Consider the following 19,331-nt stretch of genomic DNA (forward strand, 5'->3'; position numbering starts at 1 on the left):
TCGATATGGGAGGTAGATGGAGGGAGTGAGTGTGATGGAGTTCGTGAGAATAGGAGGGAGGGAGGCAAATGAAGTGTGGTGGGATGAGGAATGAGACCAAGGGTGCACGGAGAGCCAGGTGGCTGAAGTGAAGGAGTGAGTGTTGGAGCAAAGTTTGGGGTCGTGGTAGTGGAGTGAAGGTGTGAGGATTAAAGAAGGCGGGCATCTTGGAGCAAGAGAACTGGGGCAGGAGTACATGGAGAAATGAGAACGAGGGAAGTGAGGCTGACTGTAGGGTCCAACTGAGCTTGGCAGAAGTGGAGAAGGAGGGAGGGAGGTCAAAGCAACTCTGGCCCTCACTCTGCTCGCCTTCAGTTCTGTTTATCTCCCTCCAGCAGTTGTCACTACCTTAACCCTCCTCCCACCCCTCAACTTCTGCCCCTTTCTCCTCTTTTTTCCTCTCTGTCCTCATCTACCATCCACCCACCTGTCTCCCAACCACACCCCTCCCTCTCTCCTAGCTGGTTTCATCTGCCCCTCATTCAACCCCCTCCCTCACAGTTTATCAATCATCTTCACTCCCTTCACCGCTCTATACTGGATACCTCCTCTCTCCACTCTGTCCTAATGTAGGTCTTGACCTGAAGCATCAACAACTTATCTCCTTCCCATGAATGCTGCCCAACCTGCTGAGTTCTCCCAGCAGATAGTTGTTTCAAATTTGAAGCATCTGCAGTCTCTAATGTCTCCCCTCATTCTGTGGCTAAACTCCAATGCAGTAGCAATCAGCGTTTCTTTTTTGATTCCAGCACTGGACTAATTATATCTACATCCTGTTTATGTAATAAAAGTAGTGGCAAATGTCTCACTTGAGAAAGGCTGGGGTGGGGGTAGGTCTGAAGTTGGAAAGTCCAGCATGGAGCAATAACTTCCTTGTCCGGTGAGTCTCCGCTATTGGAAGGCAGTGTGAGCTAAACACAGAAGTCTGAGTTAAGGGTTTGGCTGATCACGTGGGGACCTGCAATAGTGTCATGCAGGACGAGCAGTAACTGCTCAGTCAACTCTGAGCGTAAGTTTTAAAAACCTGCAGCAGAAGGAGTAATGCTAATGTTAATAATGGTGTTGGCAGTTGTAGAGGCAGCATGGTGGTGTGGTGGTTAGTGTAACGCTTTACAGTGCCAGCAGTCCGGTACAATTCCCATCGCTATCTGTAAGGACTTTCCGACTGAGTGAGTTTCCTCCCACATTCCAAGCACACAGATTAATTGGCCAAATAGGTGTAATTGGGCAGCTCATTGTTACTGTGCAATATCTCTAAATAAATAGATACATTGCACTCTATAATCCACCTGTTCCCTAGCAACTGGGTCATCCTCTGACTTCCTGTGTCTGTAACTAAACACTTCCATGTCTGTGACTGCCTCACAAAACAGGATCCCTCTGTTCCTCTGCAACTATTGCATAGAGTAACCATCAAATGGTTATACAGCATAAGTAAAGATTCAGAATTTGTTGGAGAGGGAATATTGTACTGAAGGAAGAATACCTCATCACAGGCCCCCAACATGATTCATCCACCAGTCTCTTAAAATTAAATTGACTGGTCAACTTTGATAGAGGCTTTTTCCCAGGGCTGAAATGGCTAGCACAAGAGGGCATAGTTTTAAGGTGCTTGGAAGCAGGAACAGAGGAGATGTCAGGGGTAAGTTTTTTTTACGCAGAGAGTGGTGAGTGTGTGGAATGGGCTGCCGGCGGCGGTGGTGGAGGCGGAAACGATAGGGTCTTTTAAGAGACCCCTGGATGGCTACATGGAGCTTAGAAAAATATGGGTAAAGCCTAGGTAGTTCTAAGGTAGGGACATGTTCAGCACAGCTTTGTGAGCCAAAGGGCCTGTATTGTGCTGTATGTTTTCTATGTTTCTAACTTTTTTGAACTACATTCCTCAACTGTGGAATTCAATACCTAAAACTATAAGGGATGCAGACTCAGTTGACATTTTTAAACGCCAGCTCAAAACCTATTTAATTTACCTTGCTTTTAATTAACATCTTTTTGTCTTCATTTTTATGTTTGCACTTTATTCTATTCAACAGCACTGTGGACTACATCATCTCTATGAGAAGTGCTCTGTAAATAAGTTATTACTATTATTATTTTATTTTTTCTCAGTTCAAGCTGGTAAAACCTGAGGTATGGGCATAGCCAAGCACACTCATTTCTCAATTGTTAGGAACTTCCGGGGGAAGTTCCTAACTAATACTAAACACCACTATTCCAGTGGTGTTTAGTATTGTGGCTTTCTGAAGACTTACATAAATATTGCTGTGTAGGCCTAATTGTTTAACGCTATTCTCTAGTGACTTTGGGATGATACCAGTTGTAGACATTACTATTGGGACAATGTATACCCTGTTCATATTCCAAAGTCTTTCAGTTTCCTCTTTTAGTTGAGCAGATTGCTAGTGTTTTTCACTTAGTGATTTCTGTATGTTATGTACCTGTATGTTTGGAAAGGCTATATTTATTATGTAAGTTGTTCTTGCTTGTTTGTCCTGTAATATTATATCCAAATGGTTATTATGGATTGTCCTATCTGTAATAATGGATCAGTCGTAATGTAATTTGTAGGACTCTGACTCTAAAACTGGATCAGGCTTGTATTTATAGTAAGGTATGGAGTCTTTTATGAGTTTGTATTTTAAAGCCAGATTTTGGTAAATGGTGTTTGCCACTTGATTGTGCCTATGTAAGTAATCAGATTGGGTTAAACTGCTATAGGATCCTGTATTGTGTTGGATTGTTTCCGGTTTCTCTTGGCATTTTCTGCCTTTATTGTCTTGAATTTGTTGGTCTTTTATTATTATATTATGATCATTTTTATTATTATTTTCTGGAACCTACAGAAAGTGACAAGGGGATGAGTTTAGTTAAAAATACAGTAACATGTAATATAATGCATAACAAGCAATATGCTACTATTTATCACTCAACTTGTTTATTTTCATCCTAGGTTCTCTTTTCATGAGTTTTACCAGATCCTGATGTTTCAAAGTAAGTAACTCTTTTGTGTCTATAACTGGGATAAGTGTGACGATGTAACTAGGTTCGACTCTGTGACTAACTAGCTTCTCTGAGTGCACAAGTATTTCTTCATCCATGTCTCAATTTCTGAAAAATAAATAATGTATTTGCAAGACACGCAAAATGCTGGAGGAACTTAGGAAGTCAGGCAGCGTCTGGGGGGGGGGGCGGGAAATGAACTGTCAATGTTTCGGGCCGAGACCCTTCATCAAGACTGGAAAGGAAGGAGGATGAAGCCAGAAAAAGAAGATGGGGGGGGGGATGAGAAGGAATACAAGCTGGCAGGTGATAGGTGGAACCAGGTGAGGGGGAAGGTAGGTGGGTGGGGGAGGGGGCGATGAAGTGAGAAACTGGGGGATGATAGATGTCATAGGTAAAGGGCTGAAGAAGGAAACTGACAGAAGAGGAGAGCGGACTTTTGGAGAAAAGGAAGGAGGAGGGGCAGCAGAGAGAGGTGATTGGTAGGTGAGGAGAAGGAAGGGGGTAAGAGTGGATCCAGAATGGGAAATAGAAAAAGAGAGATGAGGGAGAGGGGAGAAATTATAGAGAAATCAATATTCATACTGTCTTAATTACTTCTTCATGCTGGTGTGAATTATTGATAACTCCATCATAAACATAACAACATTTTTTCTTCAACTCTTGATCTAGGCTATCAGTCCACAAGAACTTCCCAACTCCGCTGCTTTATCCAAGAGGTCAACTCTTGGACAAAGAGCGGGAATAGGAAATTTCACTATGGGGGTCATCAGCCAAATGAACCCAATCCTGAGGCAAGGATATTCACACCTCCAGTGGGAAAGTGGCATTTCGAATATCAAATGTGTCAAGATTTATGGCCAATCTTCCCTCCTTTGTCTTTTTGAATATATTCTTTGTTTGGTATCTGGGTAAGTACAGCAACTATTTATCAGCCTTACATATCCTTCAAGCACTGTCATCCTAACCGTGATCTTCTCTGATTGTTATTGAAGAGGAAGTTACATGATTTAGATCCAGCAATAATGAAAGAGTGATATACAACTTCAATGTGCATTTGGAGGTAGTGATTTCCCATGTGCTGGAAACCCTTGGAGTAGAGGTCACAGGTTTAGAAGGTGCTGATGCAGTAACCCAAATGAGTAAGCAGAGGATTCAAATGACAGCCACTATATGCTGCTAGTAGAGTTAGGTTGATAGTGTGGAATCTGTTGAGCAGAGGGCTATCTCCTGGGTGCTGCTAAACTGTTCTCATCTAGGTAAGTGAAGAGTATGCCATTGCACTTCTGACTTGTGCCTTCTGGGTGGTTGAAAAGCTTTAGGGCAGGGGTTCCCAACTTTGTTATGTCATGGACCCCTACCATTAACCAAGGGATCTGAGCACCCCAGGTTAGGAACCCCTGCTTTAGGGAGTCAGGAGGAGAGTGGCTCACCACGGATTACCAGTGCTTTGACCTACTCTTATATGTCCCATATTTATGTGGTTGGTGAAGTTGGATGCCAGGATGTTGATGAATTCCGTGTTTGGAATGGCTGTGAACTGTGGATGGTCGTTGACGCAAACGATGCGTTTCACTGTATGTTTCGATGTACATGTGATAAATAAATGTGAATCTGAATCTCTCTTGTCCACATTCAATATTATGCTCTTTTGCTGACTGATTGTGAAGGAAACTGAACATTGTGCATTTATCAGGGAAAATCCCCACTGCTGACTTTATGATAAAAAGGCCAGTAATGAAGAAGATTATTTTCAGAAGCAGCAGGTAACGGTTGGGTGTAGGGCCTGAGAAAGTCTTGCTGCAATATTCTAGGGGCGAGAATTATTAATCATATCTTCTATTCAGGAAAAGTATAATTCCAACCACCAGTCATTATCCCTTTGGTCCCTACTAGCCAGTTTTATCAAGGGTCCTTGATGCCACAGTTGATATCAAGGACAGTCACTCTTATTTTCACCTCTGGGATACAGCTCTCTGATTTGTCCATTGGTGAAGGTGTGAGAGGTCTGGAGTTCAGAAGATTGAGTGGAACTCAAACTGGGTACTGGTGAGAAGTCTCTAGTAAGTTGGTGCCACATAAGAGCACCAGATAATCTGCTGGAAGAACTCAAAGTTCGAGCAGCATGAGGAAAGGAATTGTTGACATTTCGAGTTGAGACCTTGTATCAAGACTGATATCACTGTCAATAGCTTGTTCTTTCAGACAGTGGTGACTGAGAGTGGACTAACTGGGCTGCAGCTAGATAGTGGCTGGCTCCGTTATGGAGCCAGAGCTGGTCAAGAAATCCCCAGGGTGATTTGAAAACATCCTTCACATTCCTTCACTTCTGTCCTTTCCAGTAATTTTAATAATTCAAGCACTGATGACCCTACCTTTGGTTATCAATGCTCTGCTCTAGAATCTTTCCAAAAAATTCTCTGTCAGTCTATCTATTTCCCTTTCTTTTTCTACACTCTTAAAGAGTTGATTAAAAATCAGCCTCTGAACAACTTACTGATACCATTGTTCCTTCCATTGGTGGTGGGTGCCACTGCATTCCCAACATTTATTGGCCATCCCAAATTGTCCTTGAGAATATGGGGATAAATTGACTTCCTGAACCACTGGTGGTAGTATAGTGACAATTATCCCACGGGCCTGATAAGCAGGAAATACAGACATGGATACAGTGCTAGTACAGGGTCAACAACACAATTCCAAATTAATGGTGGGCCACGAGGAGATGATGCCATTCCTATGCACCTGCTGCTCTTGTTGTAAAAGTTACATGTTTGGGAAGTGCTGTCAAAGTTATTAGACTGCATATTTAGATAGCACATACACTGCCCAGAGGAGTGGAAGCTCAGAATGGTGAATGGGTTGGCAAGGAAGTGGGCTAATTTCCTCTGGATTGTATCAAGTTTCTTGAATGTGGTTGGAACTGCACTTCATCAAAGAAGTGGAACGCATTCACACACAATTCTGACTTGCCAATCATGAAAGATAGCAAGTCTCCAGGAGTAAGGATTTGCATCACTCATCATACCATACTCAGCCTCTAACTGCTCTTGTAACCACTGTTTTCATCCTTCTGTAGGCATTCAGTTCTTTGTGCAATTTTATTCTTGTAAAGAGGCTTGGGGTATTTTTTACTATGATGAAGGTAGTTTATAAATGTAATAAGATGAATGGAAGACAACTTTGCCATCTATTATTCCCCAAGGTACCTTGTAAATGAGTTGTTACCGTCTATTATAAGAGCATAAGACCATAAGACATAGGAGCAGAATTAGGCCATTTGGCCCATCGAATCTGCTCCACCAATCATGGCTGATCCTCTTTTTCCCTCTTCTGCCCTACTCCCTGGCTTTCTCCCCATAGCTTTTGATACCATGATCTAATCAAGAACCTATCAATCTTTGCTTTAAATACACCAATGACCGGGTCTCCACAGCTGCCTGTGGTAACAAATTCCACAAATTCACCACCCTCCGGCTAAAGAAATTTCTCCGCATCTCTGTCTTAAATGGATGCCCCTCTATCCTGAGGCTGTGCTCACAACACACTGGAGGATTTTTGAAAGATCATTACTAATGCTTCCACAATCTCTACCTCTACCACTACCTCTTTCAGAACCTAGGATCAAGTTCATCTTGTCCGGGTGACTTATGTACCTTTTGGTCTCTCAGCTTTTTGAGCACCTTCTCCCTTGTGTTAGTAACTGCACTCACCTCTCTTCCCTCACACCCTTCAACACCTGGCACACTGCTAGTGTCTTCCACAGTGAGGACTGATGGAAAATACTCAATTAGTTCATCTGCCATCTCCTTGTCCCCCGTTATTATTTCTCCAGCCTCATGTTCAAGCGGTCCTATATCCATCTCATCTCTCTTTTATTTTTTATATACTTGAAAAAGCTTTTTCTGCCCACCTTGATATTGTTGCTAGCTTCCTTTCATATTTCATCTTTTCCCTCCTAATGATTCTTTTAGTTGCTCTCTGTAGGTTTCAAAAGCTTCACAATCCTCCATCTTTCCACTAATTTTTGCTTTGTTGTATGCCCTCTCTTTTGCTTTTACATTAGCTTTGACTTCCCATGTCAGCCACAGTTATACTATATTACTATTAGAGTATTTCTTCATTTTTGGAATACATCTATCCTGCACCTTCCTCATTTTTCCCAGAAACTCACGCCATTGTTGCTCTGCTGTCATCCCTGCCAGCATCTCCTTCAAATTTACTTTGGCCAACTCTTCTCTCAAACAACTGTAATTCCCCTTTACTGCACTGAAATACTGCTAGGTCAGACTTTACTTCCTCCCTATCAAATCTATCAAACTCATTCTCCAAGGCGCCCTGTAAATGAGTTGTTTGATCAGTAAAAATGGTTGATTTGGATTGAAAGAATGCCACAACCAGGAGTCTTTGTTGTCCCTGACAAGCACAGCCAAACGTGGTTGTATGAGCGTGGGCTAGGTTCATTCCCTTAGTGGATAAGTATGTTGAATGGACTGTGAGAAAACAAAACTGGGTAAGGAAATGGATTCCCACTCTTGATTAGAAAGATTGGTTCCCAAAAGGTACATTATTGAGGTTTGGAGTGATACCAGTAATTTAATTCTGGGAAGGAAATGATGAGTGTTAAAGAGAGCTGATGAGATCAGAATATATTGAAGGTGTTCTTTCACAGATAGCCAGCCGGTGGCATAGTGGCATCAGCGCCGGACTTTGGAGCGAAGGCTCCCGAGTTCGAATCCAGCTGGCTCCCTTGCACTTTTCCATCCGTGCTGGGTTGAGCGTCGAGCTAGCAACTCGTAAAAATAAGAAAGCCTGCTAAAAAAAACGCCAGCACGACAGCGTCCCGATGACTCCACTCGGAGTTAAGGGCTTTTTAAAAAATTTCTTTCACAGAACTTTAACCAGTTTGCTCTCTATTGATGCTGCAGAGTACTCCTAGCTCTTTATGCTTCTGCATAAGATTGTTGCTATAGTTTTATTATTGATTGACATGATTACTTCCTGGGGAGGAGAGATGTAGGGAGGTCTGGTGTGTAAGTGAAAGTCAGAGAAGTATTAATAGATGATTTAGTACGGCTTATAAGTTACTGAGGGTGAAGGAGAGAGATCAATAGATCTGATGATTTCTGGGAGGGAATGGAAGACTGTCATGGAGACATCAATATATAGATTAGTCCCCAGAGGAAAAATATTGTGAGTTACAGAGGAATCAAAAGATCAGTTAATTTCCATGCTGGAATCATTGAGGGATAGAGAAAGACCACTTGGTTAGATTATTTCTGGGAATGAAATGGTTAAAGAGATATCGTTAAATGCCAAGTGAGTGACTGGAACCAATTTATGTGGAATGTGGAAGGAGTTAGATTAATGGCTGAGTGCCTAATATTTATTTTAAGCTTTCACAAATCTTTATTGAATTACCATGATAATTATAATCAGATTCTACTTTCATAATCCAAACAGCATATGGAAAAAGCATGCAGACAATTTAGCAATTCTGAGTGCAAATTCCCTTTTATTTATTGAATTTTTGGGACTGACTGCAGTCAATGAAAAATTTCATCGCAACATTTCTCAATAAGACCCTTCACTAGAATTTCTGCTGTGTGGATAGCTGCACAAAAAGGCAACATCGGTCTTCTTCTTGAGTTACTGAGTTACTGTTGAAGCTGGCATTCTCATAGTGAGCAACACAAACAAAATGCTGGAGGAACTCAACAGGTCAGGCAGCATCGATGGAGGAAAATGTGTATTGACCCAAATTTCCAGTATGTGCGGTCTCTCGTGTCTTTGTACTCTCATAATGATGGCACAGCAGTGTAGCATAGCGGTTAACACAACAGCGATCACCATTCAGGGTTCAATTCCCGCCACTGTCGGTAAGAAGTTTGTACATTGTCCTGTGACTACAGGTGTTCCTTCCACATTCCAAAGATACGGGTTAGGGTTAGTAGGTTGTGGTCATGCTATGTTGGTAGCAGAAGTATGGCGACCCTTGTGGGCTGGCTCCCACCCCAGAACAACACATTTCACTGTATGTTTCAATGTGACAAATAAAGCTAATCATTAAATCTCTATGATGCCAAAAGGTCCTTTTACAGCTTACCGTCAAATAGGAGTTAAAATTGCAACTACTCTCCCAGACCAGCAGATGGAAAGCAAAAAAAAACCTACAAATGCTGGAAAGGGGCAGCACAGTAACATAGCGGTTAGCACAAAGCTTTACAGTACCAGTGACACATGTTCAATTCCTGCCGCTGCCTGTAAGGAGTTTGTACGTTCTCCCTGTGACAGTGTGGGTTTCTTCCGGGTGCTCTGGTTTCCTCCCACAGTCCAAAGCCATACAGTTTGGTAGGTTAATTGGGCATTATAAATTGGAAACATAGAAGCATAGAAAACCTACAGCACAATACAGGCCCTTCGGCCCACAAAGCTGTGCCAAACATGTCCTTACCTGAGAAATTACCTAGGGTTACCCATAGCCCTCTATTTTTCTGAGCTTCATATACCTGTCCAGGAGTCTCTTAAAAGACCCTATCATATCCACCTCCACCATCGTCGCTGGTAGCCCATTCCACGCACTCACCACCCTCTGTGTAAAAAAAACTTACCCCTGCTATCTCCTCTGTACCTACTTCCAAGCACCTTAAAACTATGCCCTCTCATGCTAGCCATTTCAGCCCTGGGAAAAAGCCTCTGACTATCCACACGATCAATGCCTCTCATCAACTTACACACCTCTATCAGGTCACCTCTCATCCTCCATCGCTCCAAGGAAAAAAGGCTGAGTTCACTCGACCTATTCTCATAAGGCATGCTCCCCAATCCAGGCAACATCCTTGTAAATCTCCTCTGCACCCTTTCTATAGTTTCCACATCCTTCCTATCGTGAGGCGACCAGAACTGAGCACAGTACTCCAAGTGGGGTCTGACCAGGGTCCTATATAGCTGCCACTTTATCTCCTGGCTCCTAAACTCAATCCCACGATTGATGAAGGCTAATGCACCGTATGCTTTCTTAACCACAGAGTCAACTTGCGCAGCAGCCTTGAGTGTCCTATGGACTTGGACCCCAAGATCCCTCTGATCCTCCACACTGTCAAGAGTCTTACCATTAATACTACATTCTGGCATCATATTTGACCTACCAAAATGAACCACTTCACACTTATCTGGGTTGAATCCATCTGCCACTTCTCAGCCCAGTTTTGCATCCTATCAATGTCCCACTGTAACCTCTGACAGCCCTCCACACTACTAAACAACACCTCCAAACTTTGTGTCATTAGCAAATTTACTAACCCATCCCTCCACTTCTTCATCCAGGAAATTTATAAAAATCATGAAGAGTAGGGGTCCCAGAACTGATCCCAGAGGCACACTATTGGCGATCGACCTCCATGCAGAATATGACCCGTCTACAACCACTCTTTGTCTTCTGTGGGCAAGCCAGTTCTGGATCCACAATGCAATGTCCCCCTGGATCCCATGCCTCCTTACTTTCTCAATAAGCCTTGCATGGGGTACCTTATCAAGTGCCTTGCTGAAATCCATATACATTTCATCTACTGCTCTACCTTCATCAATGTGTTTAGTCACATCCTCAAAAAATTCAATCAGGCTCGTAAGGCATGACGTTCCCATGACAAAGCCATGCTGACTATGCCTAATCATATTATGCCTCTCCAAATGTTCATAAATACTGCCTCTCAGGATCTTTTCCATCAACTTACCAACCACTGAAGTAAGACTCACTGGTCTATAATTTCCTTGGCTATTTCTACTACCTTTCTTGAATAATGGGACAACATCCATAACCCTCCAATCCTCTGGAACCTCTCCCGTCCCGATTGATGATGCAAAGATCATTGCCAGAGGCTCAGCAATCTCCTCCCTCGCCTCCCACAGTAGCCTGGCGTACATCTCATCCAGTCACAGTGACTTATCCAACTTGATGCTTTCCAAGAGCTTCTGCACATCCTCTTCCTTAATATCTACATGCTCGAGCTTTTCAGTCCATTGTAAGTCATCCCTACAATCGCCAAGATCCTTTTCCGTGGTGAATACTGAAGCAAAGTACTCATTAAGTACCTCTGCTATTTCCTCCAGTTCCATACACACTTTTCCACTGTCACACCTGATTGGTCCTATTCTCTCATGTCTAACTTCTTGCTCTTCACAGACTTGTAGAATGCCTTGAGGTTTGCCTTAATCCTGTCCGCCAAGGCCTTCTCATGACCCCTTCTGGCTCTCCTAATTTCTTTCTTGAGCTCCTTCCTGCAAGCCTTATAATCTTCCAGATCTCTATCAGTAGCAAGCTTTTAGAGCCTTTCGTAAGCTTTTCGCTTCTTGTTGACTAGATTTACAACAGCCTTTGTACACCACGGTTCCTGTACCCTACCATCCTTTCCCTGTCTCATTGGAATGTACCTATGCAGAACTCCACGCAAATATCCGCTGAACATTTGCCACATTTATCCTGTGATTAGGCTAGGATTAAATCAGGGGTTTGCTCAGTGTCGCAGCACCAAAGGCCAAAAGGACCTATTTCTGCACTGTATCCCAATAAAATTTAAAAAAATAGAAAATAAGTCTGAGCACCTTCCACCTGGTGTTTTTTTTTCTCCACAGATGCTGATTATGTCCAGCAGATGGAGCTGCTATCAGCTTCTGCAAAAGTGTCTGCATTTCTATGGTACTTTCCTTGACCTCAGGAGATTCCGAAATGCTTGATGGCTTACAATATAATTTATAAGTGAAACACAGCAGCTAATTTGCACACAGCAAGGTTATGTAGACATGAGTGTGATAATAATCAAATAGCCTAGATATTCATTCCCAATGCGTTGGAATTGCTACATGGTTACTTCCCTACTTCCAAAATTAGATTAACTACCATAGACTAACCAAATAACTGGGTATAATCTCTAAACGATTTTGTTTTATTGCTGCTAGTTAAGATATAATGATTGGCCAGGAACCATGGAACGGACCTCTGTGCTCTTCTCCAAAGAGTAAGTGGAATTTTTTATATTCAGCTGTGAATTACTATCTCTCTGGAAAGGCTGCAAGACCACATGATTCCCTGAGTACTGCACTTTGAGCATCAAATTAGATTATCTCAGACCTCAGACCTGAACCACTTTGGAGACAGATTCATGGGGACAAATAGTGCTTCTTCCTCGGATTTTTTTTCAAAATGTTCATATTTTTATACTTTAACATTAAGAGTCACAGAGTACTACAGCACAGGAATAGGCCCATTGGCCCATCTAGTCCATGCCGACCTGATCTTTTGCCTAGTCGCATCTACCCATACCTGGACGATACCCCTCCATTACCCTCCCATCCAACCTACCCAAATTTCTCTCAAATGTTGAAATCGAACCAGCATCCATCACTTCCGCTGGCAGCTTGTTTATCTATTTATTAAGAGATACAGCACAATAACCAGGCCCTTCTGGCCCAATGCCACACCACCCGTTATGCCTATGAAACCAATTAATCCACTAACCCGTCCTTTGGAACATGGGATGTTATAATTGAAGTACATATATCACTTCCACTGGCGACTCGTTCCACACTCGTGAACCAGTGTGGAAGAGTGAACCAACTTACAGTGACTTGTTTTTATCTCATCAAGTTATTTATAAAAGCTAATTAATTAATTGGATAGCCAGGCAAACCTTGTCACAAGCTGCCTGTTAATAGGACAGATAGATTTTTAGCAGTGATGCACATATTCCGTTAATTCCCAGGGGCTTTGTCAAATATTTGACACAATTCCACAGAAAGAAATACAAGGACAAATAACCAAAAGCTTAGTTAAAGAGGAAGGATGATGGAGAGGTTTAGGGTAAGTGCTTCAGGTTTAGACTGCAAAAGGCATGATGAAAACTGTGATTGCAATGGAGGGCAGATTTGAAAGTTCAAATCATAAACATGAGAACACACAAGTGCACCGACAGCAGATGCTGGAAATCTTGAGGAACACACATGAACTGCTAGAGAAATTCAGCTGGCCAGGCAGCACCTATGGAGAGGAATAAACAATTGACATTTTGGTTCAAAACTGGAAAGGAAGGGGAAAGAAGCCAGAATAAGAAGATTGAGGGAAGGGAAGGAGTACAAGCTGGCAGGTGATAGATGAGAGCCCCTGAGGGGGAAGATGAGTCGGTGCAGGAGGGGGGATGAAGTGAGAAGTAGGGAGGTTGTAGGTGAAGGAGGTAAATACCTGAAGAGGAGGGAATCTGATAGGACTGGAGAGTGGGAAGGAGGAACAACCATGGGAGAAAAAGGAAAAAGGAGGGGACCATTTCCTGTCTATCCCTCTCCAGTCCAGAAGAACTCACTATATGCAATGAGTCAGTAAAAAATAGAAAATCTTCAACTGGCCCATAGACTCAGGGCACATCAACTCCACTGCATGTTAAATCCTCCCCATTTCAAAAAGGTCTTGGTAGGACCTGATGTAACAACCCCACAACTAAATTGCCACACCCAAAAACACTGAAGAAAGCCACAGATGGGTAATGATTGTAAATTCCCCTGAAGACCCATAAAAACTGTCCCTGCCTTTGAAGCTACAAGATACTGCAGATGCTGGAAATGTGGAGCAATCACAAAGCAATGAAGGAACTCGGGGTGCCTTTGAAGACTGGATTGCACATATAGCTCAATAACATTTACCACAGATGGTTCTGTAACAATAACTATCTCTCTCTCCTGGATGGGCCACAGAAGGGTCTACATTTGAAAACATAAACAGGCATTTCGTTTCCGGGCCAGTTTCCCAAATATAGAAACACGGGAAAGGAAGAAAGTGATGGCGAGGATAGAAGCTATACTTAATTAACCATTTTCCCCCTTCACAGATCAATTTGGCATTTCGGCGCTATTTTCTTGCACAAATTTTAGCAATGGTACAGGAATTAATCTTTCATTCCTTCTGTAGAGACCCTGTCAGAGCATGTAGTCATTCACGGCCACTCAAAGGAAGATTCAAGGAGAAGAGTTAGTGTGCGTTTGCTTTTTTTTTATTGCAGCTGACTGCAGCACTAGGTAGCTTTCCTGGAGAAAGGCTGGTGACTTGGATGAAGACAGTTTTTTCCTATCAGCCGGAGCAAGCACAAGCTTTCCATTTCATCCCATGTCTGGGTGTACGCAAAATAATCTAATTTCTCACATCAACAGTCTCTCAGATAACAGAATCTAAAAAGGTATTATATATACAACGATCTAAAAATAATAAAATGTAAATATGGCAAAAAATGAAATAGAAACATAACAATTTAACTAAGATATTGCGAAGCTATATGGACCAGGCTATTCGCAAATTTAGATATTCCAACATCAGACAGAAAACGTTTTTAATATTTATTTTTGCTGATAGATTGCAATTTGGTAATATCTAGTTTGCTTGTTTTTTCTTCTCAGATCCCCTTCTCTATACACTCCCACCACCCACCTACTCGCACCCCTCTCTTCCTCCCAGATCGTTTTTTTTCGAGAAAGCTTATAAAATGCATGGTTCGAACTTACCCAAGCCGTTGGACAGCAGCATCAGCCCGGCCAAGCCGAAATGGAGGAAGGGTAGAACGGGTCTGGTTTTGACTTTCATTGTGAATTTCCCAAAGATGGAGACAGTGGAGATGAAGGAGGCAGCGGTGGAGAGAGGCGCGGAAGTGTGAGCGTTAAGCTGCTCGGCAGAGGATGTTTTTGTCCGTGTTCAATATGGCTGGATGTGTGTCGGCAAGGATGGGAAAGGGTTCATTCTGAGCTGTGGAAGAGATGAGGGGGCTGGAGGCGAGAGGCAAGAACGATTCTATTTACCAAGCAACGAATGTACCGCAGGTCGCGGGCTGAAATCACCCGGGTAGCAAGCAGCACATGTAAACTGGGTCCGCTTTAATTAACGGGAAAATTGCCAGCGTGAACTATTATTGTTTAACTCTCCACATATTTTATCTCCATATTTGGGCTCTTGAGTGTGCGAAAAAAAACTAACAAATTAACTATTTAAACTGTACCAGCATCGATACATGCCAGAATGTGCACAATTACACGGGAGGGGAAGAATGAAAGGGTTAAATGTAGGGTGCGGTTGAAGGGACTATTACTGTATCATGTTTAATACATTATAAAGATAAGACATACACAAACTTATTTTCCATTCAAAGTTTATTTTTATATAATCGTTTATAATCCCTCCTCTCAGCTCACTGAAGATAAGCTGGTTCTTCTTGCCTGGGAAGCCTATTTCCTACTTGCTTTCTCTCCTCCCTGCCTGGAATCCTCTCTCCTCTCCCCCCATCCCCGCCACCCGCCACTACCACTAGCCACAGTGTTCCATCTTCTATCGCCTTCGCCTATTAATTCTATCAAACCCTCCTTGCGGTTTTGCAGATGCCTGTCGAACTTGCACAGAATGCTTTGCTGACATGCAAATAATCGCAGTAGCGGATAAGTATTGAATATCTGACTTGCTTCCATTGCATCATCCTTACCCGTGCTGTACACAATTTATGTTTTTAATCAATGCACACAAAAATGCTGGAGGAACTCAACAGGTCAAGCAGCATCCATAAAGGGAAATGAACAGTCGACATTTCGGGCCAAGTCTGATGAAGGGGCTCGGTCCGAAACGTCTCTGATCATGTTTTTAATGTTCGGTCTAATGAGATGCTAAAGCCTGGACGCATTGACTGCTGAACAAGAGAAAATCTGCAGATGCTGGTAATCTTGAGCAACACACGGACAAAATGCTGGAGGAACTCAGCAGGCTGGGCAGCATCTATGGAGGGAGACGAACAGTCAACATTTTGACACCCCTATTTACTAAACATTTAATGAATAACTACCCATATTCTCATCTTTAGCGACTATGTGTATTGTGTTGACTATCCCTTTTCCCTTTAATGGCTGCTCCTCATTACCAAGTTTCCAGCCCAAACTGTCCTATGTCCCATATCAATTTGCATCTTCCCCATCTGCCATTTCGGTAACATCAGTGTGAATGTATCTTTCCCCATCCACCGACTGCCCACAACAGGTGATTCAAAACAATGCTCTTTATTCCTAGGAACATAGGGGATTGAGAGGTGAGGTCACAAAAGTGTATAAAATTGTGTGGGGCATTGATAGGACTCAGTTTTTCCCCCAGGGTTTGGGAATCAAGAATTAGAGGGCATAAATTGAAGGTAAGAGGGGATAGATTTAATAGGAAGTTGAAGGCCAACTTTTTTTTACACAGAGGGGAGATATACACTTAGTGGCCTCTTTATTAGATACAGCACAGAACCTTTCCAGAAAATCCAGAATGCTGGAGAAGCTAAGGTGATTGGGCAGTATCTGGACAAACAAGTCCAGACAGACTATCACTCAACCACTTACACCACTCCTATAGTAATTCCATTTTATTCTCCCCAAGTTCCCATTCTCTGATTTTTTTTCATACTATCCTCTGTAAACTCTAGAGACTGTTGTGCCTGAAAATCCCAGAAGACTGCCAGTTTCTGAGATACACTAACCACCCCGCCTTGCACCAACAATTATTCCACAGTCAAAGTCACTTAGATCAAAGTTTTTCCCCAGTCTGATGTTTGGTCTGAACCTGTCCTGCATGTAAGTGCAATTACGAAGAAAGTTCAACAGTATCATTACTTCCCTAGGAGTTCGCGACGATTCGGCAGGACATCTATAACTTTGACAAACTTCTATAGATGTGTAGTGGAGGGTATATTGACTGGCTGCATCACAGGCTGGTATAGGGACACCAATGCCCTTGAACAGAAAGTCCTACAAAAAGTAATGGATATGGCCCAGTCCATCACAGGTAATTACCTCCCCACCATTGAGCACATTGTGGAAGAAAATCAGCATCCATCATCAGAGACCCCCACCACCAGGACATGCTCCCTTCTCGCTGCTGCCATCAAATAGAAGGTACAGGAACCTCAGCACTCACACCACCAGGTTCAGGAACAGTTACTCTTGAACCAAAGGGGATAATTTCACTCAACTTCACTTGCCCCATCATTGAAATATTCCCACAACCTATCGACTCACTTTCAAGGATTCTTCATCTCATGTTCTTGATATTTATTGCTAACTTATTTATTATTATTCCTTTTGTTTTGTATTTGCACAGTTTGTTGTCTTTTGCACACTGGTTTAACACCCGAGTTGGTACGGTCTTTCATTGATCCTGCTATGGTTATTATTCTAGAGACTTGTTGAGTATGTCCACAAGAACATGAATCTTAATGTTGTATATTGTGACATATTTGTACCTTTAATAAATTTACTTTGAGTTTTTGAACTTTGAACAGCTGAACCTCTTGACCATGTCTGCATTCTTTAATGCAATGAGTTGCTACCACATGTTGGCTGATTAGATATTTGCATTAATGAGCAGGTGTACAGGCGTACCTAATAAAGAGGCCACTAAGTGTATATCTCTCCTCTGTGTAAAAAAAAGTTGGCCTTCAACTTCCTATTAAATCTATCCCCTCTTACCTTCAATTTATGCCCTCTAATTCTTGATTCCCAAACCCTGGGGGAAAAACTGAGTCCTATCAATGCCCCACACAATTTTATACACTTTTGTGACCTCACCTCTCAATCCCCTATGTTCCCAGGAATAAAGTCCTGGGCAGTCCAACATCCCCTATAACTCAAGTTCTGGCAAAATCCTTGTATATATTTTCTGCATCTTTCCAGTTTAATAACACCTTTCCTTTACATCCTGGACTTGATACTGAACTCTGACTTTTGATAATATTCTTCCCATCCCCCTACCCCCACCCCATCTAAATAAGAACTCGTTCCACAGTGATTGCTTTCTTTCTTTTTCACTCTGTGTATTGTCTGGTCTGTTGAACATATCTCTGTATGCCAGAGCCTCGTCAGCCACAAATTGTACATCTCTGGTATTTTACCCATTAGCCAAATGTGTTCAACCTACCTGAGAAATACCCTTCTTTTTATCCACATTTCTGGCTGCTACCCATAATGACTGTTTCTCTCTTTGTCTGGTCTGACGAAGGGTTCCTCATCTGAAACATTAACTGTTCCTGTTCCATCCTGATGAAGGGTTTTGGCCCAAAACATCGACTGTATATTCCTTTCCATAGATATTGTCTGACCTATTGAGTTTCGTCAGCATTTAGTGCGTTCCACAGATGCTGCTTAGTTTATCCAGTGTTGTGCTTTTCCTTATTGACCTTATCACTAACAACCCATTTCACAGGCCCAGTGGCTTAATGTGCTGAACAATGTCCCCACTTTGCCATTTTGACTCATCGTATCACAGACTCCTGTTTTACCTTCCCTCCTACTGAAAATCCACACATCTCTCTCCTTCCCTCCTTTTTTTTCTCTCCTTCCCTGTTCTGATGAAGGGTCACTGTCTGTTTTTCTTTCTACAGATGCTGCCTGACTTGGTTCCTTTATTTGATGGTCATTACATTGACTCATAATGGATTCAATTATCATTAATAATGGATTGGATGAGATCAAGGTTAAACCTAATGTATCTGGATTACATTCACTGTTAATAACATCAATAAAATCACTAATGTCCTCCTTCACAAAACAATTTATACACTTAATATTGAAAAGTGCCCCAACATGACCCAGTCTCCAGTCAGGTGTATATGGTGACTTGTCAACTATGACTTCCGCTATTTTATTTTTGCAGAATCATTTCCTTTTCTATAATTACAATCTTATCCTTCTCTGTACACCTTGACTCTCACTTCTGCCATTATTTGTAAAATAAAATTCTGATGGCAGGTTTACATTGACTTTGTTAAATTAAGAATCTGACTGCAACAGTACCAATGTAATTGAGAGCAGTGGTGCTACATCTGATCTTTTAAGGGGAGAGGCTGCTGGGAAATGTTATTAAAGGCCTTGTGGAGAGCATTCTCAGTCAAGAGGTTGTGTATTTATACCATTTTAGACACATGGGCTCACACCCTTCTACTGCCACTCTGAGGAAGTGCTATACCTGCAGATCCAATTATAATCTAGGGAGCACTTTCTACAACTTTAGGTATGCATAAATGATCTTGTGGCATTAATTGCAGGGAAATAGGGTTATGGTCCTGTGGTCTCATCTATTCCCTTTCATGTAGACTCTTGCATGCTGACTGACATTGGCTTATGGTTAAGGAAAGTGTTATTTTTAATATTTAACTTGTTTTCAAATCCTTCAATGGCCTTGTCACGCTCTAATTTTTCTTTCTGTATCTGCACCAGCTCCCATAATAATTGCTCCAAATGCTCCA

The 19,331-nt window shown here is 42.2% G+C and overlaps 1 protein-coding gene and 1 long non-coding RNA gene across 3 annotated transcripts in view; one reads left to right on the top strand and one right to left on the bottom strand.

Annotated features, from left to right (window-relative positions):
* scn2b (sodium channel, voltage-gated, type II, beta) overlaps positions 1 to 15,120 on the bottom strand; it is a 42,385-nt gene extending 27,265 nt beyond the window's left edge. Inside the window, exon 1 of one of the 2 annotated variants that reach the window (XM_063038323.1) lies at positions 14,581 to 15,116. In XM_063038323.1, coding sequence (XP_062894393.1) covers positions 14,581 to 14,659 — 79 coding nt within the window. In that variant the 5' untranslated portion in view covers positions 14,660 to 15,116. Of the gene's footprint in view, positions 1 to 14,580 lie in introns of both variants that reach the window. The other variant, XM_063038324.1, reaches the window with a different exon arrangement.
* On the top strand, positions 1,399 to 14,599 carry LOC134340799 (uncharacterized). The gene is made up of 4 exons (XR_010016638.1): positions 1,399 to 1,681; positions 2,990 to 3,030; positions 3,712 to 3,950; positions 14,476 to 14,599. It is a non-coding gene; the product is annotated as an uncharacterized LOC134340799 (long non-coding RNA).
* Positions 15,121 to 19,331: the final 4,211 nt, after the last annotated feature.

The sequence above is a fragment of the Mobula hypostoma genome, chromosome X2 (assembly GCF_963921235.1).
Source record: "Mobula hypostoma chromosome X2, sMobHyp1.1, whole genome shotgun sequence".
Classification (NCBI taxonomy): domain Eukaryota; kingdom Metazoa; phylum Chordata; class Chondrichthyes; order Myliobatiformes; family Myliobatidae; genus Mobula; species Mobula hypostoma.